We start from the raw sequence: 26,352 nt of genomic DNA on the forward strand, positions 1-26,352 counted from the left end.
AAATTCGTACGTGGGTTGAGCTTGAATGGATTTGCGCTGTGTGTGGAAATGTGGTGAACGATTTTTAATTCATAATCTTTTTAGGTCGAGCGCGACGGACTTGTAGAATAAATGAATGTGAGTTGTTTACAAGAGTGAAAAGGTGTTATTTACTTCAATGTCAACAAATTTTGTAAAGTAAAATAATTATTTTCTCATCTTACTTGACCCTAGCAATATTGATCAAGCCACCACCATTTCGCTACGAAGGTCTTTATATTTATTTACCCGGCATTTTATCAATTCTAAATAACTGTTGACGCAGCGCTTCAATGAGGACCGGAGACCAAACGTCAAGGAATTCCGAGAAAAGGCACAAGTATTTTGTCAAAATTACAAGAAGTTACATTTTGTTAACCAATAAAACAGGAAGTAGGCCGTGTCTCGATTCTTGTACTTCGTTACAATTTTCTTGACATTATTCGATTGATGGCAGGGCTTAGGTCACGAGAAAAAGACAAACAGTCTCAAATATATTTGCGTATCTTACATGATTTTCCAAACGGGAAACAGTGGATCACAGTACTTTTCCAGCCCCATTTAAAGAAAAGCATGGATTAAAACAATCTGCGTAACTTATTATTTAAAAAAATAGCTTTTGCTTCTTTCCCATTACAAGTGCTCTATCTGGAGTCAAAAACGTTTGAGCCATGAGAAAACATTTGACATAACAACCAAGACCTACTTTTAACGTGCTCCCCGAAATATGCAAATGCTTAAATACGAAATTGCCACCCATCTATACAATATCCGCGCCGCAGTTGCTTAACCTTCAGTTTGTTAACCTTTTAGTGAGGCAATCAGCCTTAAACATCAAAGAGTAAAAAAGATATACGGTTTATTTATTTTTGGCAGATGTTCAGTCGCCTATCGCAAGCTAAGATCACACACTGTGGGTGCCTAATCAAGCGTGCTTAATTGTGGTCAATGCTTGCTTATGACGTATTAGTGTAAACCAACAGTTCATATCAGCGTGAATTCCGATAGTGTAATCGTGGATTATGTAAAACCATGTCGTGGTTAAGAAATTATTAAACTCTATAACGAGCAATATATTATTATTGCAAAAGGATTTCAAATTAATTTTAAAAGTAAAACAGTTTTGGAATACTTTTGGTAGTGCTAAGAAACACCACTAGGGCAAAATATAGAACTATCACATATAATTATAACCTTGTTAATGATAGTAACTATAATTAAAATACGAATATAAATACGCGCTATAACTTCATATACTATTCAATATGATCTTGTACAATTTCTGCCTAATGTAATACTCGTAACATATACGCAAAGTTAATTGAAATCTTGCCATAAACCTATTAAGTACGTATAAATTCAAAATTAACATGAAAGCAGACAGTTATACAATACATAAATAACATGTAATAACGAACCGAGGATCCTACTTAAGCAAATTGCACGGTCGAATGACTTGCATACCGCAAAGGAACCTATTACTTTAACATATTTACGAGATTGATTTATTAACGCATAATGCTTTTAAAACGATGAGAATTTCTAATAATATTGTCCCGTTTCTTCAGCAAACATGTCAAGAGAAAAATTTCTCGGTAAAATATTTACGTATTATTTTTTTCTAATAGAAAGCTCGCGAGTAAAAAGAGTGTTTTTTGTCATTTGGCAGTTATCACCTGGTACCAGCCAGTGTGTAAGACTAAGCTGAGCTTGGGGCGCGTTATTTCATAAAGTAAATATTTATGAAGGAAAGGAGTTTTCCTCGCGTCCTCCGGTAAGCCTCCTGATCCGAAAAGACATAAACCTCTGGGGATTCAGTTCTAAGTTCACAAAGGCAATGCTCCGTTAGCTCGCCTACATATATTTTTTCCTTTTAGCCAGTTATGTATCCTTCTATTGGCGATTGTTTTAATATTGCGGTTTTTATAACCTTCGATTAATAGCGGCTCAGTTTTATGTTTATTTGTCTTTTATATGAATAGAGGCTTTTTTCCGCGAGTACGTAGTGCGACGTCAGCTGTAATAGCGAAGTTTTCTTTTATGAAAGTTGTCCGTTAACTTTTATCTATCTAATAATCTGTTGCCATGATGTTTTAGACATCCATCACGCCTGTTTTGCCAGTGTTGCGAGTTAAAATAATGATATATTATATTTTAATCAAAATATTAGCTACCACATAATATCACATTTTTGTAAGGCAGGCGTAAATAAGACAAACATAACATAATACATTCTATTAGCCGTGGTGATAAAGTCACCCCTTATTCAGACGTAACAAAGTTGTATTTGGAAGTCAACTGAAATAAGGTACTCGTATATATCACCGTTATGTTTGATCTGACGGGCTCACGGCGGAATAACACGTGTTCAACAAACATATATAAACTACCTACATAATATATATGAGGGTGACTTCGGACGGGAGATTTTCACTAGGATTTTTTATACGTAGATAAATGTGCGAAGCGAAAAGTAGGGATGTCGAGAAATCGGAAAAGTACTGACAGATTGGTAAGAACCGAGAATTTTCCACCGCCACTAAAATACTTTTGCTACATCCGCTAACATTATTAACAGTTGTACAACTTCTTGTTCCAAAGTATTTTATGAATCACTTAATAAGATATTGTTATAAAATGAGTTAGGGACGAACGGTATAAAGAGATGATATAAAAAACGAAAGTAGAGAAAAGTGAACAGGGCTTCGCGAGGTTTATGCAAATTTTACGCGAAATTTTTTAACTTACCAAGTCTGTTTTCTTATTATTTGCAAACAACGGCGGCTGAGTCTTAATGTTATTCTGTTTGGCCTTAAAGATGTTTTTGAATAGTATAATCCGAGTACTAAACTTGGGCCATGAAGACGTAATTGTATCAAGACGGTAGTAAGAAGTTTGTGTGTATTTATGGCGAAGACACTAGCGTAAACAAGCTTATAATACGCTTTGACACTTTGATAACGACGTCTTCGGTATACGGCGACCCTTGAGTCGTTGTGTCACTCAGCTTAGATCTAGTACATAGATGGAATATGCGATATTGGATATGCTCAGCTTACGACGCGATAATGCATGTTACACGTGCTGATGTGCGCTCACAGATCCCGTACATTCTGTGATACGTGTCATGTGTGCATTTTGATGCGTTTAGCACTTTGCTTTGTAGTACTGATCGTAACGTTACATAGTAAAATAAAATGGCTTCTCGTGTGTACGTTTACGTGTCGTATAGAAGTGGTTTGTTCTTCAACTTTATGAGTGGTCTGGTGGTAAAGTGGGTAAAGCTGTTGTTACATTGTATTAATTAAGTGCAATAAACAGTCGAGACTGTCGAACACCTGGGCTAATTACAGTGGTCACTCTTTATCCATTGTTTGTTAAAATATGACAGAAATTTTATCAACATAACCGACAAGATTCCATTGTATTTTTTTGTATCAAGTGTATAAAGCAATAATTGAATTTTGTAGTCTATTTCGTTGTAACTTTATGCAGCCATTTTCGATACTTCACTAGCAAAGAAAAGTTCCTATCACGCTAACAATCACCTAGACGATATTCTGATCAAAAAGGAAACTTAACAAGTTACCGGCGAACGAACCGCTTAAGCAAACTGAATACCGATATCTACCGCCACGAAACATCATAGTTCCCTCCTTTCAACGTGTAAACATCAAGAAAAATATCACCTTTAAATCCACGTCTCACGTATATGTATTTCGTTTTACTTAATCCAACTTTATATAGGTTGTTGTGTATTCTATTTCTTTCGCTTAGCAAAGCTAAGTTCGGCCAAGTTACTTAATAGTTAAAGAAAGTTGTGGCGCACCGGAAACGTTTCGCTTTCAAAACTGATACAACAAAACTTAAAAGTTCTATGCAGTCTTCGTGGAGCGGTGACCCGAATTTTGATCGTTATACGTGAAGAACGTATTCAATGTTAACAATTGATTTTTTTATGTAGGCTTACGCTTTGTAACTACTAACTAGACTAACATAGGATTGACCTTTATTCAAAGGAAAATTATAATAGTTTGTGGAAAATTTACCGATATTTTGCGACAGTGCTGTTTATATCTTCATAAATTATGTAATTCTCTTATTCTCTTTAAAATTTAGAGTATAATATGATTTTATCAGAAAGCTTTGTGATAGTATAAACTACATAGTGGTTTTTGTTAAAAACTGAACTAGAAACTTAAAACGAGGTTCAAATATAATGACCCGCAAAAATTTACAAGGATTATTTAAAGTAACAACGCATGTTTTCCGTGACATATCTGCGGTCTTAACAATCTGTATATTCCCGAGTGTGCAACAGTATCCGCCAGTGAAAAGAAGCTTACCGTTATGAGATTGAGACCATTTTGTTGTGGCAAATGTGGGTGAATCTGCCTCTAACATCGCACCGGCGGTAATTGACGACAGAAATGGCACCTCACGGTCGTCTCCAATTCCCGTATTGAGCCAGAAATTTAGGTTTGATTTTTGTTATGACTTCTGTTTGTGTTCAGTTGCGCGATTCTGTACCACTATCGAAAACTGGTTGACTATTGAGAAATGATGTTCTAGTACTATGTAGTTCAATTATAAGACGTAAGTTAAGCATTGTACTCCCAATAATTTTGGATAAAATTGAATTGAAATTGAATTGATGTATGAAAATCTGATGAACAGCGCCGCTAGCGGGCGCCGTAGGTACTGTTTTCCCAGTACATTTTAGGTGACAATCTGACAGTACTCGACAATACCGACTTTAGGGAATCGCGCTACAGTTTGTTCATAGTCCGTTCTATTGACAATCGAGAGTTTGAAATTTAAATGTACTGCCAGCGTAGTTCTTATGGCGCCCGCTAGAAGCGCTGTTCAAATTTAAATAGAAATTTGTCGAAAGCTGGCCCCGCTTTAACGCGAATCTCTACTACTATCGGCTACGTTGGACAACCATAGGCGTAGAAAAAAAGGTTGGATAGCGATATTTTTTTTTCGTTGGTACCAATGGCAGAGAATCTTGCTTCAGTAAGGCTTCTTTGCCTCGTGTACATCCTTTGCGGTTTATGAGGTTCCTAGAAATATGTATTACTCCGCCACGCAAGATGCCGAGATTCCAAGTGAGGTGCGTGATTCGCAGAATCATAAGTATTTACATTGCTTGTTATAATAGTCGTTACGTGAGTGTTATATATGTTTGGACCTTTGTTTTTTTTTATCTCAGTTTTGTGTTCTCTCGATACACGTAACTAATATCGGGTTTGGCTTTCCGTTCATAGTATTATATTATTATTATTTAGAATCTTAGCATTTTGATTGTCGTATTTTAGTGTAGTCGGTTCTAGATATATAGTATCTGTAGTGCGATTTTGTACAGTTGGTACTGTCGAGTATCGAAATTTTGACATTTAGAATGTACTGCCAAATAGTTCCTACGACGCTCGTCGGAGGCGCTGATCAGATTTTCGTACAAAATTTCTCGATGACAGGCCGCTTGTCGGTAGTCGATAGTAGTAGTATTACTATTATCATTTGCACTTTCTACACTGACACGTCACTCTATACGTATACAATTTTAGACTGTATCAATCGATGAAATGCGTAATAGCTTTTTTGGTGACTCACCGTGTTTCCCAGTGTTGGCTGCCGCGAGGGCGGTGCTAAGTATCAAGAGATGCACCAGCATGCTCCCTCCTCGCGCGGCGGACGCACATCGAGCCGAAATTGCCCCGCGGCTAAACACAACTGAAACAAAACAGTTCGTATCATTTCAAATGTCTAAATTACAAAATACTAATATTTTACCAACAACGTTATAAATTGTTTCTTCTCTAATAATTATGTAATCGTTCGATAAAAATAATAATTAGCTGACATTAACAACACTCCCTCACTGTCATTGATATTTGTGCATTAATAATTGTTAGGCAAAAGTCTCAAGTCAATCATTTATCGATTTTATTATTAATTTAATGCTTCAAACGACACATACTTTTAACGAGTAATTTCATTGAACGCGCAATGGAAAATATCAAATTTTATCAAATAGAAACTAAAAGTATAAAATAATGTAATAATATATAGAATTCATGGAAGCCGGCGAATTCACTAAGCCGTGAAAGTGAAACAAATAAACTAGTTCATTTGAATACATGTTCGGATTATTTTGAAATTCTGATAAAACTAGTAATAGGATAAATAGTATTTCATTTAATTTTGAATATTCATGACACGGTAAATTGATAGAAATGAAAACTGTAGTTATTTTGTTTTCAAAGTTATTGGTTCAATCAATGGTTCAATACAGATGTTTTACACTAAGGAGTAGCTCACTACTTGGAGAAACTAAAATAAGCGAGATTTTTAACCGACTCCAAAGGAAATGAGGTTATCAGTTTGACTGTTCATTATCTTTGTTTTTTGGTATGGTTATTGTTCATCAATACGCAATTACTCCGCCTATTCAAAATTTTATTTATTGGAAATTGCATTCAGTATCTAAACAAATACGGCTATCATATACGTCATCTGAATAATTTTGTGGTCTTGCACTAACAAACTAAACTCTCCACGAATATAATCTTATAAATTATTCTTTTGCTTGAGTTAGGAGTACAATATACCAAAAATAGAATTGAACACAAATCTACAATCGCAAACTTAATAAAGCCCTTCCAGTCCAATCAACGTTGCATGCTATGGTCAATATTCGTCGGGCACATTAAGACGACGCCAGCATTAGTCTAACCTAGAACTTTAATGGAAAATCGGTAGACGCCACTGAAATTCTTGGTAAGGAATAACTCAATTTTGATATCAATAGTGAACAATTGTTTGTAATTATAACTTAAGCTGTGTATTTGTTGTTTCAAGCTTATGTTTCTAGGACAGCTTATACAAAACTTTGCTATTATTATTAGTCGATAGAACTGGATAGAATAGTAGTAGAGTAGTGTTTATTGTGAAGATGTTAATGGCGCTTTTTATTACAATGTTTGCTTGCTATCCTAATGTCAAATTTTATCGAAATGAGACGAGAAAACAATGTAATTGTTATTCCTAAGTTTGCAAAAAATACCGTATCTACAGATACGATTCTAAAGCAGTTTAGGCCCGCAGTCCAAATAGAATAATGCAACTCTTAATGAAGATAAATTATTTGCTGTAATTCGATTTACCAATTAATGTTGTGTAAGAGATTTCTTTGATATCTTTGGCTGTTGGCACTTAATGCTGTTATGCCAGTATATGTCTAACCATATTCTATCATATAAAATTCCAACAAAAATAATAATATAACTTACTTACAAGACTCTTCCCAAGATGAAAACGTTTATTGCAATGTATTCGTATTGCAAACATTGATTATAAGACACACAAACATAACAATATTACGTAAGACGGAAGGCTTGTTTCAAATCCAACAATACATGGTCTGGAAATCGACTTGTAACAATTCGGATTCGAGGGTTAAATTAAGAGATCATCGCATATAATCTTTAAGCCGCTCTCCGACGCTGGTATGGAAATTTATATTAAATACACAATGGTTAATAAATTCCAACAATTTCCTTTCGAGAAATGTAGAACTGTGGCCAAGTAGAGCAGAAAATAAGTACCACAAGTACCAATAAGAGTTTTCGTTGTGAAATAAAATATAATTCCATCGAGGAACCGAGAGCGGTTTGAATAACAACTCTTTAATTGAAAGTTTAGCAATTTGCTCTTACCCTCCCGAATGGACCCGAAGGAGCGCGGGGCAACTCATCCAGCGCGTTTCAAAATTGAACGTAGGCAGATGCGCTTAATTACCGAGCCAGATGCTGGCCGCCTCGTCTCACCGCCGCTTATCTCTAGATGAACCTCCAAAGAGGAGGCCACCGACAATATTTGCCCGCTAAGACGTGCTTAAATGACTTTTTTCAGAGCTCCATTCGCATGCCGCCGCCGCTGGTAATTAAGAAGTTAATCGGGAATTAAGTAATTAAGAATCGTCACAAATGATTATACCTCTCAGCAGAAGTATAAGTGGCAATTACGCAGTACCCATTTGCGGGATACAGATAGTAATTAATGTAAGACGAAAACGTCAAACTTCTTTCGCGCTACTAAAGTAGGCATGAAAGATTTTGTTTATTGAGATTCATAAAAATGTACTAAAAACATCAAGAGCTCAAGTATCTACTACAAAATTTAACTTAAAAATGGGCTATGTATAGTAGATACTTACAAGATCGAATAAAAATTCGAGTCGTCTTGATATTAGGTATCGAATGGAACACAGTCTAGGTTTGAGTTTTCCAATAATGTTCCACTAAGTGCCCTCCACTCTGAGATATGAATCGTAGTCAAATAGAGATATCTGGGTATAAAGAGGTCGTTACGCAGGGCTGGAGAGGTGGCCGAGCCCGCTGCGACGTGTGGTGTGTCACACGAGCCGAGTGAATCAAACTTCCCTTTACATTTTATCTAACTGCAAGGGCGGTCGAGTTTATGTTCCTCGCCCTACTTGATTTAGTTTTGATGGCGGAAGGGAGCAGCTTTTAGATAAATGATTTCCACGAGCCCCACTAGACTGAGAAGTGATTTGGTACTGAGGATTTGCAACAATGTTTTAGTTTATAGGTGTGGTTTGTTCGATGCAGCGTTTATAAGGGACGTAATGAAATGGGTTTCATCTGTAAGGGACGTTTAAGTGGATTAGATATTATTGCTCGTAGCGGCAGCTGGGTTTAGGTACCCGTGTTTATTAGTACTCATGCGCTTGTCGAATTTACATTTAGCACTTCAAAGTAAGTAATTACTTGATGTTTGTTTATCTTTTACGTTTGGGATGGAGATAAATTGAAGCGTTTGCTTTACGTAATGTGACTACTGTGTACGATTTAAGGCGAGGAAACCAAAACCAAATATATACTTGTGATGAGCTAGAATATCTTGTATAAAGTATATTACATCGGCTTTGTTGTTCTTGAATTGACAATAGTTAATTATACTTCAAGAACAGTCTACTGTCGTGGACGTAATTAAGGTTTCATAGTATACAACTTAGAATTTACGCGTTTAAATATTTTCGATAAACGTTTGTGTCCGCTATCTACACAGTTAAACTTATGCACTAACTAGTCTAGATTTTGGTTATTTCTTTAATTAAACAGCAGTATAAACATTTAAATTACAAATACATTCAGTACACTGTAATACATTCTACGAGTACCATAAAACTCCCGTTTTGCTAATTCTCTCCCACAACATAAAAGCACTGGCAAAAATCTGTTCACTGTTCGAAAAAAGGAGCATTCGTTTTAAAAACATTTACATAATAAAAAACAAACGTGCTACAAACAGATTTCATTGTGTTGTGTCAAATAAATTGCTTTTATAATTTCAACGTAGTTACTTTAATCTATAAAGGAAATCTGTCACGACACGCCCTTTTCACGTAAACACATCATTAATTTTATTCGGTAATCGTTGTATGAATAAAACCTTTTTACAATGTAATCGTGGCGTGTGTACAAGAGGATAAACAGACAATGAATTAATTCGTATCGGTATTTATGAGGCTTGTTTTTTAAATTGGGGTTGTAAGATTTTATTTATGTGCTTTGAATGGAATGTTGAGTTAGGTTTTGTAATGTGAAGTGTCGTGTGTAATGTGTGTGTAAATGTTTTGTTCTAGGTTATTTGTTAGTCAAATTATGTTAGCACTGAAGATTTTTTTGCCGGTTTGGGATTTGTATTAATTGTAGATAAGAAAAACGTTGATTTTAATTAACTTAATGTAGTAATAGCACTTTAAATTTTGCAGCTAAATTAAATTGAAACATCTATTGAAGTGTCACTCGGTGAGGTTAAAAAACTTTGTTATATTTACGAAATGCTTTTTTATCTCACTAGCACTACTAAAATGAATTCATTAATGTTTGTTTTAACAAACTTTATGAATTAAAAGAAAGGTGTAAAAACATTAAACAGCGTTATTACCCAGAATTTTCTGCTCCTAAAATTTACAAATGCAGGCCAACGAAAATGCTCGGGAGTTGTTTTTTCTCGTTTTGCTGAAAGGTGAATTTCATTTAGTGCACTTTGTGAAAGTGTGAACGTAGCCTCCGGGGTTGAAACTAGCTACCTGTTACTGATGATCCGGCGGTGTACACTCTACCAACTATACTTACTACAGTTCTAGTACTATATTTAATTGGAAGATTCGTGTTAATAAAATTATATATTTTAAATAATAACAATTGCTCTTTCTTTGGCGTCATTACGGATTAGCTAAATATGGAATTAGTTGAAATTAAACCTTCGATTTGACTGGTCAGCCGTGTGCTTTCGATAAAACGCTTAATTTTGAACTCATCTCATTAGCTTGTATGAGTTGGTACGAAGCCACATCACAGAGTTGCGTCGACGCACCGTTCGAACGACGTCTCTTATCAATACGAGATTCATCTGGGGGCACGGAAGTGCCCCCGCAAGTCGAGCAAAAAAAAAGCGGCACGGCCGTAACATCCTTTTCTCGAATCTGGGGGCACGGAAGTGCCCCCGCAAGTCGAGCAAAAAAAAAGCGGCACGGCCGTAACATCCTTTTCTCGAAGCAATTCGGGCTATTTTTGACACCCCTATAAATTCGTAGTGGATAAAACAAGAAGCCTGGTTTTTCAGCAACTAATCAGTCATTGTATAAACACGGTATATTTAAAATTTCAGTCAATTTGAACCAGTAGTTTAAGAATGACAACTTGTTAAAATTTTGAATTTTGTCACTCACTGATTCACTGACTCACTGACTCACCGATCATCAAAAGTCTAAGGTACTTCTAGCAGACTTAGAAGCTTAAAATTTAGAATACAAATAGGGTTTAGTGTCTTAATCATGGGAAAAATTCAATATTTTCTAATTTCGGTCAAGTTTTCTAAATACACTAACTGCAGCAATAACTTTGTAATCCCATATAAATGTATAGGATTACAAGGTTACATTTGCAGTTAATGAATTAAATTATTATTTCTGTAGAAAATAAAATAAATAGGTGTAAGTATGTATCTACTATATGAGACATAACGGGAGGGGGTATAGGGTGGGTAAGGGTGTTTAGCCCATGAAACTGAACAACATTCCCATAGGAAAATATGTTGAATTATGAAAAAAATACGGCTTTCCATACAAATTGGAATTATGTTTGCTCTATTCGCTCTACAAAAAGAAGTGAGATGCCATCAAAAACATTCTGTAAAAACCTCAAGTCTCGCCGTAAAAAGTTGTGAGATCTATATAATACCAAGTCGATTAATCTATTTAGTCTCTACTTAAAGGACCTTCTGTCTTAAGTTATTACGTATGTTATTATCATGCCAATTTAAAAAAAAAATCCTTTAAAACAAATAGATCGACTTGGTCATCGCAAGAAAACACAAATTCGCCATTAACATTTCAGGAGCATTAACTTCTCGTCGTGCTGTGTAGTGTGAAACATACTAATAATCAAATCATGCGATGGCCAGGTCGGTCTATTTGTTTTAGAGGTATTTTTTTTTAAATTGGCATGATAATAACATACGTAATTACTTAAGACAGAAGGTCCTTTAAGTAGAGACTAAATAGATTAATCGACTTGGTATTATATAGATCTCACAACTTTTTACGGCGAGACTTGAGGTTTTTACAGAATGTTTTTGATGGCATAGACAATTGACATACATAAATAGTATTGTGGTCTAGCTCTAAGTACAGCGTCAATTTTCCTAATAAATCCCAACAATCCATTCTACTCCATCAATACGTTGATTTTAAATAAAATCTATAAAATACTGCACCGAAGCACTCTCTGAATAATATTTTATCTCCAAAATTTCAAGCTTATATGGACAGTAGATTTTGATATGAGTTGCCAGTTACCGCATAATCCTGTATCGGTGGAAAATCTGGCGAAACGCATGGAAGTCACCGAGTTTAAAATATATTGTACTGCATACTAATTTTTAATTCGCTTTATGACTTTATTTTAGCTTGTTATAGACTTCTGCGGTAAAGTCTAGCTCTTATAATGAACACATGGCAGCTATTTTTACATTCGTCTTTATTTATTCATGCGTCAGTTGTTACATGGTTTTTATAGTGGCTAAAATTCATCATTTATCTACAATCGTACATATGTGAATCTGTGAAAAGTTATCAGATTTTATCGCGAAATGTTTGGTTACGTAAATATTTACTTTGTTTGTTACTTGAGGTTAAAAAGAAACTACTATAGAAATCAAACTTTTACAGTACGATTTATGCCTTTTCATTGAAATCAAAAATACAGGCCAAGAGTGTAACGAAGAAAATATAGTTGCAGCCTGAAACGCAAATATTTAAAGTAAATTCAAACGCCTTTTCAAACGATATGCCGCATGAATACATTTGAAACGGGAAATGTATCGTCTCCTCTTTTACATTAAGCGGAAGCTTTACAAAAAGTATTACAATACAGGTTTGAAGATTACTTTATTTTGCAGTTGTTGCAGATTTTTATAGTATTAGAATTATCTTTTTATTTCTCATTGAATTTTGGCTTGTTATATTAGATATTACAATTTCTAGGAGAGCATAAACACGATAAGAATATTAAAAGAGGGTTATGAAGTTTTGAAAAACGGAAATCAAAATTAGCTGATTAGATGGACATTTCAGACGTGTAATTGTTTTTAAAATGCAGGAAAAATAATGTCTCCTTAGCAGTACTAGTAACGAACATTATAGTATAAGTAGAAGAATTTACTTTTTATTTATCACACTTATTATATATGATTTTATTTTATAAATATTCATAATAGGTACATCAAAACTATCACAAAATTAGATAACAGTAATAAATCAATACATTGTGACAAACTTGATTAGAGTTTGTGAACACATAACTATGATCAAAACGTTTGCAAGCAATTCGTGCCAAGAGCAAAATGTGTTAATGCTTAGTTCTAATCAAAGAGTCGTTAGCCGCGGGCTCAGCAGTCGATTACGACTATTACGGATACAATAGGAACTACACGACATATCCTTGCGATAACAGAACGTTTCACGTTATGTAGTCGACGGATAAATCTTGTACCTAAATTGCTTAGAAATTTCGGCATATGAGAAATTTTATTATAATACAAAAGATGTGTAAAAAATCTTAACTGCTATCCTGCTATTTCAAAAGAAGATATTTTGAACTACTACCAAAACATTTGGCAACTAAATCAGTGCCTCTAGCGTATTTGAAGAAACTAAATTTAGAAATAAATATAACGCCAACAGCCAGCGCCAATAAATAAAATAACCACGCCTGTTATAGAATCCGAAAAGTAGGATTATATCAAAAGCTCGTCATCGTGTCAAGTACCTATCGAATATTTGCAACTAGCAAGGAAGTCATGAATCTGATTAAAACAAAAGAAGTACGGTATCGCAGCAAGTGGTTTCTAGCAGACCCTTATTAACCAAGACCACACACAAGATTTAGTATTCACTCGTATATTTTTCGTGTTAAGTTCACTTTGACGAAATGCTTTGACAGGAGTATTTCAAAACACATTGGGCCATGTTATGTTAGGTCTCACGAGTATGTGCTTCAAAAGGATTCACAACAAAAATAATCCTGTTACCTTAAATGATATTTGATAATATTTTTATTACATTTAGATTTAGTCTCAGGTACATGAGTATGTGCTTCGTATTTGGCAAGTAATGTACATATTATGTAGTATGTAGGAGAAACTGCGTGGGAGGGGGGATTTAGGCGATCCGCACACTGTACTGTATGTGCTCACGTGAAAAGTTTTTGTGATTGCATAGAAAAAATATATGCCTGTTTTTGGCAAATAATATGCCCGCAGAGTAACAAGAATCTCAGATCATTTATGAATAATATTCCTGCTATGTGCAACACATGGACGATTTTATACTATCGAAAATTTGTGTGTTTGTCCCTCTGGTAACCTGTGGTCGTACGCCATCGGTCCACGCTAGGCGTCCGCGTTCACTGACATAGACAAAACCAAACACGCTGTAGATAATGAGATCTACGGGCTACATCTCATTATCTACATATACAGGATGTTTGGTTTGGTCGACCGAAGTCACTTGATGTCGATCGGTTGCGTTCGTAGTGTGCCGAATAAGTACACTAGTTTTAGTTAAGTATTAGTAATCGATTTCGAAGAGACGTTTTTGTAACTTTATCGATCGATAAAGTACGCTACCGTGTGATCACAGAAATAGTCATTATATTTTAACAAAAATCTAAGTCAGCGTTCGAGTAGATATATTTATTTATTGTGGTACTATATTACGACATCTACAGTAAAATACCATTTAAATATCCAGCGAAAAATAAAACCACGACCCACATTCGATATAAGGATTGAGAAAAAGATTTTATATCTGAAACTGACCGAAATCCTTCAAATCGATTGTATTATGCCAGTCATGTTAGATATGTCTCATATTTCGAGACGAGACCCGGTAACAGTTTATTTCACATTCTTTCCCGTCCAACTGTACAAATTTGAAACGCTTTTATTTCCTTGGAAATATTTCTCGTAGACATGTTACTTCTGATTTGGAACAGGTGAAGATTTTAATAACTTTTCTAAGAAATAAAGTTTTAAATTTGGAGTAGAAGACACATAGGAACTTTTGTTTTTCTCTTTGTTACATTAAGGTTAGGTAAAGTTAACGACAAAATTATAAGTCAGTATATTGTACCGTTTGCTACTATGTCTCAAAATGTAGACTCGTTTTGACATTTATGAGTTCGACTTTGTTGATAGCATATTATCCTCTCGAGCGCCCCACGTCAAAATTCAAATATACCGTTAAGCGTCCAGGCCAAAAATGGCGCGCGAAATTGAATTGGCGGTTGGCGTTTAAGCGCCGATTCCGTCATATTTTGATACTAACACCCTAGTCATACCTTATATATTTGAAATCTACGTAAAATTTGCTATATATTAAAAAAATAAACCACAAATAATATTTGATAGTGGTGGTACAATAGTCGGTTTAATCTGAATATTGTGTGTTTTAGGCATGTGTTTGAAGAAAGTCAAAAAAATATTTTTAGGCATAAAAAATAATATGACGGAAGGTCTTATCGTGTAGTTAATGAATAATGACATTAAAATCCAACTGTAAAATGGACCGAGTTATGCCAAAATGTACCAACTGCATAAAATTGATTTCGAGAAAATGGTGTTTAAAGTTAGATTTGTAATTACGAATGGTTAAACTATCTGTATTAATTTGTTATTATTACCAATTTGTGCCTTTGCTAAAGAGCTTGGGTACACATATAAGTAGATTCTGTATAAACTCATTTTAATTTATTTATTTGTAAATATATGTACTTGGTATGTTTTGGCAAAAATGGATTTTTCAAGTAATCGGACATAAATTAGATATGCCAAAATGTACCATATTTATTTTGTTTAAAATAATACAAAAAGAGCATTTATTTTCAATGAACTATAATACATATTTTATTTAACGAAGAGGATGAAGTATTTTTAATGATTCTGTAATAAAAATGAAACAATAATAATGCACAAGAAACGTATATTTACTCCTTAAACATTCACTCACTTACACACACACACACCACAAACATTCATTTTGGTTGACTTAGATAATTCAATTTTAAATTGCTTACAAGAACCAAAATGGTTTGAGACATTTATACAAAATATATTTTATTTAATTAATTGAACCAGAGTCATTTGGTTTATATTTTTATATTATCACGTGTGCATCATATGTTTTTGGATCATTATAGTAGAATTGTTTTAATCATAGTCCATATGTGTGGCTTGGTTCATACATACTTTTTTTTCTGTCAAATGTGAATATAAGATGGACTGTTTTGGCTGAGTAGTAATATCTCACATTCTGATTACTTTGGTGTCAATAACTCATTTTTTGACGATTTGTGGGTTGGTACATTTTGGCATAACTCGGTCCAAATATACTCAAATCTTTAAAATTAGTTAAAAAAAGTATTTACAATATTGGTCATAAAGGAACATGTCGTTGGGTCAGATGTTGTTTAAGGTGCTCTCTGGCCTATATCAACCTCTTATTCAAGTGTGTGCATTAGATCGTCGTCTCGTTTCATCAGCTTCAATGTCAAATATGTTTGAAAGGGATAAACATAGTTTTAGCATTTAAATTCTACGTTTTTTTAATGTAAGATCGTTTTGCCGTACCACGGTGGCGGGACGCTTGACGGGGGTAGCACATTCAACCGTGACACGGTGGCCGGGCGCTTGAGAGGTTATAGGGCACCAACTTTTTGTGTTGAGTATAAGAGGCATCAATGATATTTGAACAGACGTTCTACTGAATACATGACGACGCGACAACCTTGCTTACCTTTGCCATCAATAATTGCTGGCCACATTCCATTAACACCTTTCATTATTACAATCAAACCATTCGTTCAAAATATTAACATCAAAGCCCGCATAAAATTTAATGGAATGCATTGCCAAATGAATATATTCAGCATTCTAAACATTAATTTAACAAATGAAATGGCCGACCACCTCGCTCTGTAATGTGTTATTTGATGAATTGATTTCAATGCACGTCCATTATGAAATAACGCAGAGTGCAATGAGCGTAGTGATTCAGTCAACAATGCTCCCCTTTAGCACCTGTGGCGGGACAACGGTTTGCTTTTGTACAAAAATAAAAATTTAATGATAAATCATATGACGTATGACAGTCGGAGCGGTCACCTTTCTTGTTAAATGGACGTAATGTGTTGCGCCATGCTTTTACAAGCCTCTTTGGGGAAACAGTGATGATGATAAATGGATCAAAATAATTTTATACTCAATGTAATTTTCTCAGCTGTGACACATAGGTATCTATTCAAACATTTACGTAGTGTATGCTTGTACGGCGCTAGTTGTGTCGTCGTCTACATTAATCTTCATTAATGGTTCACTTAAGCTATGTGCGGTTTGCGCCGAACTCCAGAGAATACGGCATGTTCGTGACCTTAACTCCTTTGTTTAACTCAACTTTAAACTATTTTAATGTCCTAACAAATTAGAATTAAGTAGACTCTTAACAAGCCTTTAATATTTATTCACGCTTTACTTAAAACGAGAGAACATTTAATGTGGTTTGAGCCCATTTAAGTATAATTTTACTTAAATTGCATGCCGTAATATTAAAAAGTTTTCAAAACTTGCTACTTAATTTTTAAGCAGAACACGGTGTAAACAAAATTTCTTTCTTCCTCTCGCGTTTGAGTAATTTGTATAATTTTATTGTTTGAAAACAAAACTTCAATGCAAGGGCCGCTATAAAATTGTGAACGGATTAATTTATAACAACATTTTGAACGCAGTCTGAATAAACATTGTACATAATTTTACTGTAATTTACACTCCATCCCGCTGCAAAAAATAACGCCCAATATTCAAGAGATCTGTAATGAATGCGAAATTAATGCAAAGTGGTTAGCTATAAATCTCCAGAGCTTTAGGGCAATAAAACAAAAAATGAAAATTACCAGTTTGATAAAACAAAAACTTTGTTTGGCAAGTGCCCCAGAGGACGCGCCTAAACTCTGCCTGTTACGGCCTACAGGCATCCACCTCTATTCCAATTTCTACTTTTTGTATGTTTCGGACATGTTCAATGTGGTTTGTTATTTCAGTTAGTTCCGTGTACTATGCGTTGACTGTTAACGATGTTTCCATTCCCATCATTTTTGATGAATGCCTATACTTTTCCTATTGTTTTATTTTTCCCGTGACGTTTGCGTTCATAGTTGTTACATTCTAAAAATGTCATGCCGTCGGATGATGAGGGTTCGGTTTTCTTTTTGTTATTGTCCAACAAGATTATTTTTTCATTTAGCAACGAAATATTGACGTCTTTTATATTACAATTAGGGAGTGCCTGGTCGTCGAGGATTTTAATATCGTTACACTTGCGACGGAATTAGAAAATATGGCGTCTAATAGAACAATACTAATCGTTAAGGCAGTAATTGGAATCAACGGCTAGGACGGGGCTTTAGCGACGTATCAGGCTGCTTCGTATAGGTACTCTGTTAATGACCGTTGCTTAGCGTTCCCCTCCAAAAACGGTCCCTATAAAATTTTACGAAGACTACATTTTGTAAAATTAAGTAATACCGCCACGTTCCATCCCTTTACACTCGGAATGACAACGGCTTTTGCGTTGACAACTCTAGTTTTGTGACCTCAGATTCTATTAGCATTTTAAGAATCGTAGAATAGGAAAGTATTTTCTTTTTGGCTTCAGCGTTAACGATATCATATAGAATATGTAGTTTAGTGTTACTTAAAAGCGATTCATAGTGCTTTTACATGATGTTGTTACAGAGTTCTGTTAAATATTTGTAAAGCGTGCATTTTCGTATATAGTTCATGAAAAATATAATAAATATAGCAAACCAAAGAAAAAATATAATCAGAGAATATTATTTGATCTTTTGACCATTTAATTCAAATAAAAATGCTCCCACCACAACAGCCACGCAGTGCACTCGCTTTGAACAAATGACATTTTTCAATATCTCTCGAAGCCCTTTTAAATATATTGTGTGTAGGTACTTGTTTATAATAAGTACGCAGTATTCTAGGGCCATTTGCCCTGCCATAAACATGAATGGCGCCAAAACGTCTCTCTTATCTCGGGCATTTCTCGGAGGGGCGGAAGCGGGGCCCTAAAGGCGGCATGCCGTTCTTCAAGTGTGGTCCTAAAGGATCTCGAAATAAGGGCCGAGGAGATCCCTTTAAGAAAGCACTACGTTCTTAGAGCAAATGGACTGTGAGGATGAAACTCGCAACCGATTGTGATATTGATTTTTATTTAGAAGACAGCTCAGCTGAGACCGCTTAATCTTTTTCTGCGGGTGCTGCATACGTCATTAAGCGGTGTACTTATGGCTTTGTGAAAGCTATTTGTGTCTGTACTAGGAAATTGTATTATTATCTACTTACTACATCAATGTTTAATGAGTTGCCAATACGGCTAAGAATAATCGGATATTTAATGTGTAATCGATTTCCTTGTCCATTTAGATAAGCTGACCTTTCATATTTCATGCATGAAATCATTTGTAGTTTCTTTTTGCTTCTTCCTTGTAGGGTTGTTGTAATAGATATAAAACGATTGCATTGGTTGTAATATCATTTATTTTATAGATTTTCCTCTGTTTTGTAATCCTTTTAAGGATTTACTATATTAGATGTTCTTATTTTTTTATATCTATGCCCGTAGGTGTAAACTGAAATGCCATCAAAAACATTCTGTAAAAACCTCGAGTCTCGCCGTAAAAAGTTGTGAGATCTATATAATACCAAGTCGATTAATCTATTTAGTCTCTACTTAAAGGACCTTCTGTCTTAAGTTATTACGTATGTTATTATCATGCCAATTTTAAAAAAATACCTTTAAAACAAATAGACCGACCTGGCCATCGCATGATTTGATTATTAGTATGTATCACACTACACAGCACGACAAGAAGTTAATGCTCCTGAAATGTTAATAATGGCGAATTTGTGTTTTCTTGCGATGACCAAGTCGATCTATTTGTTTTAAAGGTATTTTTTTAAAATTGGCATGATAATAACATACGTAATAACTTAAGACAGAAGGTCCTTTAAGTAGAGACTAAATAGATTAATCGACTTGGTATTATATAGATCTCACAACTTTTTACGGCGAGACTTGAGGTTTTTACAGAATGTTTTTGATGGCATCTCACTTCTTTTTGTAGAGCGAACATAACTCCAATTTGTATGGAAAGACGTTTTTTTTTTTCATAATTCAACATATTTTCTTATGGGAATGTTGTTCAGTTTCATGGGCTAAACACCCTTACCCACCCTTTACGCCCTCCCGTTATGCCTCATATAGTAGGTACCTATTTACACCTATTTATTTTATTTTCTACAGTAATAATAATTCATTAACTGCAAATGTAACCTTGTAATCTTATACATTTATATGGGATTACAAAGTTATTGTTGCAGTTGGTGTATTTAGAAAACTGGACCGAAATTAGAAAATATTAAACTTTTTCCATGATTAAGACACTAAACCCTATTTGTATTCTAAATTTTAAGCTTCTAAGTCTGCTAGAAGTACCTTAGACTTTTGATGATCGGTGAGTCAGTGAGTCAGTGAGTCAGTGAATCAGTGAGTGACAAAATTCAAAATTTTAACAAGTTGTCATTCTTAAACTACTGGTTCAAATTGACTGAAATTTTAAATATACCGTGTTTATACAATGACTGATTAGTTGCTGAAAATCCAGGCTTCCTGTTTTATCCACAACGAAATTATAGGGGTGTCAAAAATAGCCCGAATTGCTTCGAGAAAAGGATGTTACGGCCGTGCCGCTTTTTTTTGCTCGACTTGCGGGGGCACTTCCGTGCCCCCAGATCTACCTTTCGCCGCGATAATGTTAGTCTAATATAAGTTCAGATCAAAAGTAACATACCATACCTATTTTTACCACTCGATCCTCAAATTTTAAAGCAAGAATATGTGTCTATTCAAAATAAAAAACAAAAAAGATTTCATTATCAATATTGAATAAAAAGATCGCGTATTGTTATCAACTTACGATTAATTAAACATCTCTTGTTATCAAGTTAGCTTCATGTGGCTACATATTCATGGAGCAAACTCGATGCGCCGGATAAGTCGCAAAATTCGTCACCAGTCGCACTCTGAAGTTTCTCTCATGAATATGTAATAGATAATGCAGTTATAATACATTCCTCACTCTATATAAATGTCTCGCTTAATTACTTGACGCCTAATTTCTTGGATCTTTGCTGCCGGATTCCCGACAGTTGAGATGCGACTGTTGATTAAATGAAAGAGATACGTAGGCGTATTAAAATGGAAGATTTGGGAAATTCCCAGCTTTATGTTTGATGATCAAGGGATTTTGTCTTATTTGTTGTATGAGAGGTAGAATTTTGGTACAATGGTGTATTAAAAGACTTTTTTTGTTCGCAGATTTACTTTTAGGTATGTTGAGGACGGATAGTGGCCTATGATAAATACATGGGTATAGTATTTGATTTGAATGTGTTTATGCATCAATAGACAGTATAAAAAGATATGGCTGTCGATTTAAGTATAAGGTATGTATGCTATTTGACATTTTCTATCGTATTTTTGTTTCACATAGATACATTATTTTGTCATGGTTTCTAGGCCCCTAGTTTAGACAACAAAGGAAACTATTCAGTCATGTTGTCTTTCAAGATGTCAAGACTGTCCACAGCTGTTGCTAGGTCGTTGGAAATGCGTATACAATCAATCTAGCAGTGAATCAACGCAAGTGCCCGTCGGGATTACTCGGGTGTTTCCGCACAGTCACCGAATGTGATTTTTCTGTCAGTCAACTGTCAAGTTGTAAGCTTACGTGCACAAAAATATCTAAACTGGGAATATTATTGCTATTTTGCCAAGCACCTCATAATTTGAGTATTTTTCTACAATTTTCAACAATTTTCCTGTACTTTTCAATTATTGCTATATTAATTTCCTTTTCGCCACATAGTATGTTTGGAAACCATTACCGTTATAAATATTTTCATTATATCTTAATTCCAGGAGTATATTGAGGGTATTGCGGGAAGAACTCAATTATGATATACCCAGGGCGTTCGCAGCAGTACCTTGTTTTTTCAACTTATTTAGTCCGTGTAATTTTGTTTCGTTTGCTAGCGGATATAGGTGTAAAATTACGAAATGGGATGAGATTGTTTGTTCACAAACAGCGAGTGTCCGCTTATTAGAAGGGCCCACTGTAATAAAAACATCGCCTTATTACACTAGGGATATTCAGCCCTCGGCGGAACACTGAAATTTAAATCTGAACATAAAGCGATTTGTTTTTGTTGACGCAATAAAAATAAAATCAGATTTAACAACGCGGAGTTTATGCGTACTGTTCAGTTTCATAAGTGTATTTATTCTTGTACGATATAGCTTCATTTATATCGCATACCTTACATTCAGATAAAGCTGTTATAAAAGATTATTTTAATATCAACCTGATAATACAATTCTTTATTATTTGGTCCGAGTCCGTCATTTAATTTAAACTACTTTATACGCAAAACTTTATCCGCGTGGGAGTTGAAAAACACGGCCTTATTTTTGAGGTGACAAACAGAACTGGAAATGAAGTTGTGCCAACATAATTGAAAATTAAATATTCGGAATATTTTTTATTCAAATAGTTCATTTATTCTTTGGAAAAATCCGTAAGCATTAAGTATTCTAAAGGCTGTATGTGGGTGTTAGACACGTTAATGCGTAAAAGTAAAAGCAGAATATGATTATTATTAAAAGGTTACTAAAAGAAGTAGTTAGGTTTATCGTAATTGTACTAAGGTACGATTATGTTTTACATCTTAGCCTTATTCATATTTTTATGTATCTTTTCGAAAAAAAGTTTTATTCCCGACGACATTATTTTGTCAAAATGTTCATCCCATCCACATTTATAGTAACATTGATATCGAAAAAAAAATTACAAATATCGCAAACATTATTACGCTCGGAAAATTGCACGATCACACACAAAATTGTAACCTTATTTTAAAAGCTCATTGTGATATTTATGCTATTATAATTTATGATCAAATAATCACCTTTACGGCTTATTCCGCGTTTATTGTTTACCAACGGTTCGAGACCCCTGACCTCTGGGCTGTAAACTGTTACAAATGTCGGAAAAATGTTTTTATTTTCTGGCATTTTATTCCACGTGTAGGAGATATTAATGACGGTATTTTCAGGTATTTGGTTTTGACCTTAATCAAGGTAAATAAATGTGGCTCATTGAAAGCCGGCGACTACTGTCTGGGTAGATAATATAATAGCACGTAGGTATGTACGTGTGGAACTGTAGCGTAATTTCCTACATTTGGTACTATCGAGTATCGAGCTTTTGTCGACAGTAGTAGGAAATCGTCGCTCTCATTGCGATGTATATTATAATTTCATTATTATAAAGAATAAGGCCCTCAAAAATGTTTCACATAAAATTATAGGTAAGTTTCACATAGGTAAAAAGTCGCTATCTTACAAATTTGTGTATCAAAATTTAGTGTTATTTGTTTTTTTTTCCAGAAGCCCGTAATGCCACGCGGCGTACTGCAAAATTTTGAGTTGATGTGATTGCGAGCGAACTAAGAGCATTTCTCATTTTAAAAATCCATTTTTTGTATAAAACTGTAGATAACAATATCACAAGTGGTTTATGATCATGCCTCTGGTTTGATCGATCGGTTGCGGTTAAGCATCGCTACCACGACCGGGCTTTAGTTGCTTTACCGCTGATTACGTATGTACAGGAGGATGTTCCGTGCTTCGTACAGCTCGTTAAGCTGCCCAACCGGATTGTCATATGAATATCTGTACTATACAGTCCGGTTTTCAATAGTTTTATTGAAGGTTTGGTTTGTGGAATTATTTTCTGAGTATCTGCTAGAATATCTAATAAAATGTATGGGCTATCGTGTTTTGTATTTGATTCATGATTAAAAACTTTTTTTTTATTCTTATTCTCAATCAAAGAGAAAATCTAGACTGCCTAAGATCAACAATAATAGTGAAAGTATTTTATAATTATCTTAAATTAGATGGCAAAACGAACAATGAGTTTAAAACAGGAATTTATCATACTAACATTTTTAATGTGGAAAATACGAAAGAAATTTATAGATTCAGGCGTAAACTGAGATTACTCACGATACTTTTTCTCCAAAAATCTTTCCACGCGGGCAAAGTCGCGGACAGAGACTGGTTTATTAAATAAAAAATCGTCTGCGAATCAAAAAATGGTACAATTAAAAATGATTTCATTTACAGCTGAGCAGACAATACTTTTTGATAAAATCGAACTCGATGCCGTTTGATGTTTACAACCCTTTGATTTTCATAATGGAGCGGTGGCCATTATTTTTAATTAAACATATTATTCAATAATTATGCGTACTTAGCTTAATTATTAGGTGGCGGTTTGTTTTATTTTGATTTCCATGCGGTGTGCGGTTTACTTTGTGTATAGGATTTCGTATTTTGGGTTAATTGCTACCTTAATAGACTCTTTTTAATTGTCCGTTCTAAAAATAACAATTGTAAATTCTGAACAGATACTTTTTGTGCATATGTCTGCAGATTCAATTGAAATATAACTCCCCAAACCGGGTTTAATTGTGTCATTATTTAATTTTATCTTTATTACCAAGTCAGCCCAGATTCAATTCTTTCGATTTTATGGGAATTAAAGCTTTATTTGGTTTTTTAAACATAATAATTTTAACCAATAAGAAGAGTTTCCTAAATAAAGAAAAACAACAATACTCAATCAGACAAATAAATTAAATACAGATTGTTTTAAAATATATCGCAAGGAATTACTCTACACTGAAAATTTTAAAGGCATACCTTCCTTTATCACATACCTTCGCTACGTGGTACATTAAGCATACCGCATTACGTACTTGTGTGAATGCAATCGTACTCAGAGCTGCGAGTATATCGTCTAGGGATATTGACAGGGCATTGACTACCGTTTAAAGGATTACGGTCCAATACCACCTCTTTGAACCATTGTGAGGCACACTCATTGATAGCATATTTAGTTCGATTGGAATTGGAAATTGGAATACGTTGCTGCTTGCCGCTAGCTGCATCTCGTTTTGCTTTATTTCTGTTTGCTTAAGAATTTTACAACATTTACGATAGTTTAAATGGAACTATTTTTGAGCTGGTTTCGCAAATTATCATGGAATCGTAAAAATGGTTGAAGATAATATTACTTAAGCATCATAATATAACAAAAGCTAAATCATCAAACCGTCTTCTTTAGAAATTAAGTACGTATAGATATCATAAATATACTGAGACTGACTTTACTCAAGAGCTTCCTGGATATACCTTAACAATTTGCCGCAAATCAAATTAATTATAGGTAATAAACAATAATAAAGTACTAAGGATACTTCCATAAAAACATTGTTTATTTCTTATAATTTTGTGTAGCATCTACGAGTAAGTAGCAGTTGCCTAGCCCCTTAATATACTTTCCCTCGAAATTACTGTCCAAAACGTGTATACCGAGATAATTAATAATTTACTGTAATTAGGAAGGTAAATCGTAAGGGCCGTAGTAAATCAGAATTATTTTACCTTGTAGCTAAGATCAGGGGGCCGTTAATCAAGTGAATTAAACACACACTTTTATCAGGCGAAACACGAAAATGGAATACAAACACCCTGTTGATTAGGTGTGTGTAATCAGCATGTAAAATTCAACACGACACTTTGACTCAACTGAACGTATAGAGAAAATTTTCAGCTCTCGACCGCCCTTATAAATATTAATATTTCCTATCTCAACTGTTAATTACCCAGACAACTACGGATGAACCCCCTGTATTCATTAGCCAACCTAATTAGTACAGAAAACCCGTGCGACTAGCGCGAGAACTACGAATTCTTTGTCAACCGTATTGAATGCAGTATCTTGTTGCTTTTACTAACTAAAAGATTTGCGTTCCTAGTTCCCGTTTGTATTTCCTTTTTTTCTCCAACAAAGAAATGAGAAATATTTAGTTTGCCACCGCAGTCTTGGAAGTTTGCAAGGCGTCGTTATTTTTAATTCGTGGCTGATTTTCAACTTGTTATGTTGGCTGAGAATTTTTTATCTGTCCCATAAGCGGCTGAAGAAAATGTTTCGTAATTTGAATTGTGGAGATTGAAAAAGATTTTTTAAGTTATTTCGAAACACGAAGTTTATTTTACGGAGGAAATTATAATATTCGATTAAATTATGGTAATGTGATATGGCTAATTAATGTGTTTGGGCTTTAAAACTATACTGTTAAACGCTTGATTAATCTCGATAATAAGTATTACTTATCGTTGCTTTTTATCGCTTCGGTGAAGGCAGGGGTAGTGCCTTAATCCCTATAATTGTTTAGTAGCTTTTCGGCTTAACACTATCATTAGTTGGAGTTTTAGCTCGTATACGTAATGTTGTTACGGTCAGAACAGATACATGTAAAAGTAGATTACGTACGAAAATCCTTTTATTTTTATTTCACACCACCAAAACTCTTGTTTTTCAGAATACTTTGGCCCAGTTCAGTTAAGTTAGGCTAAAAAGTTAAACCTACATATCCTATGTATATTCTTTATTTCGAAGCTAAGACTTATTGAAAAGAACAATTGCAATCATAAAGTCTCTCACTAACTAAATAACAGAAATTTAGCTAGAGATTCTACTA

The 26,352-nt window shown here is 34.4% G+C and overlaps 1 protein-coding gene across 1 annotated transcript in view; it reads right to left on the reverse strand.

Annotated features, from left to right (window-relative positions):
• LOC142972969 (lachesin-like) overlaps positions 1 to 26,352 on the reverse strand; it is an 88,846-nt gene that overhangs the window by 45,878 nt on the left and 16,616 nt on the right. The window contains exon 2 of the mRNA XM_076114479.1: positions 5,635 to 5,754. Coding sequence (XP_075970594.1) covers positions 5,635 to 5,695 — 61 coding nt within the window. The 5' untranslated portion in view covers positions 5,696 to 5,754. The remainder of the gene's footprint in view (positions 1 to 5,634; positions 5,755 to 26,352) is intronic.

This window comes from Anticarsia gemmatalis, chromosome 1 (genome assembly GCF_050436995.1).
Source record: "Anticarsia gemmatalis isolate Benzon Research Colony breed Stoneville strain chromosome 1, ilAntGemm2 primary, whole genome shotgun sequence".
Lineage (NCBI taxonomy): Eukaryota > Metazoa > Arthropoda > Insecta > Lepidoptera > Erebidae > Anticarsia > Anticarsia gemmatalis.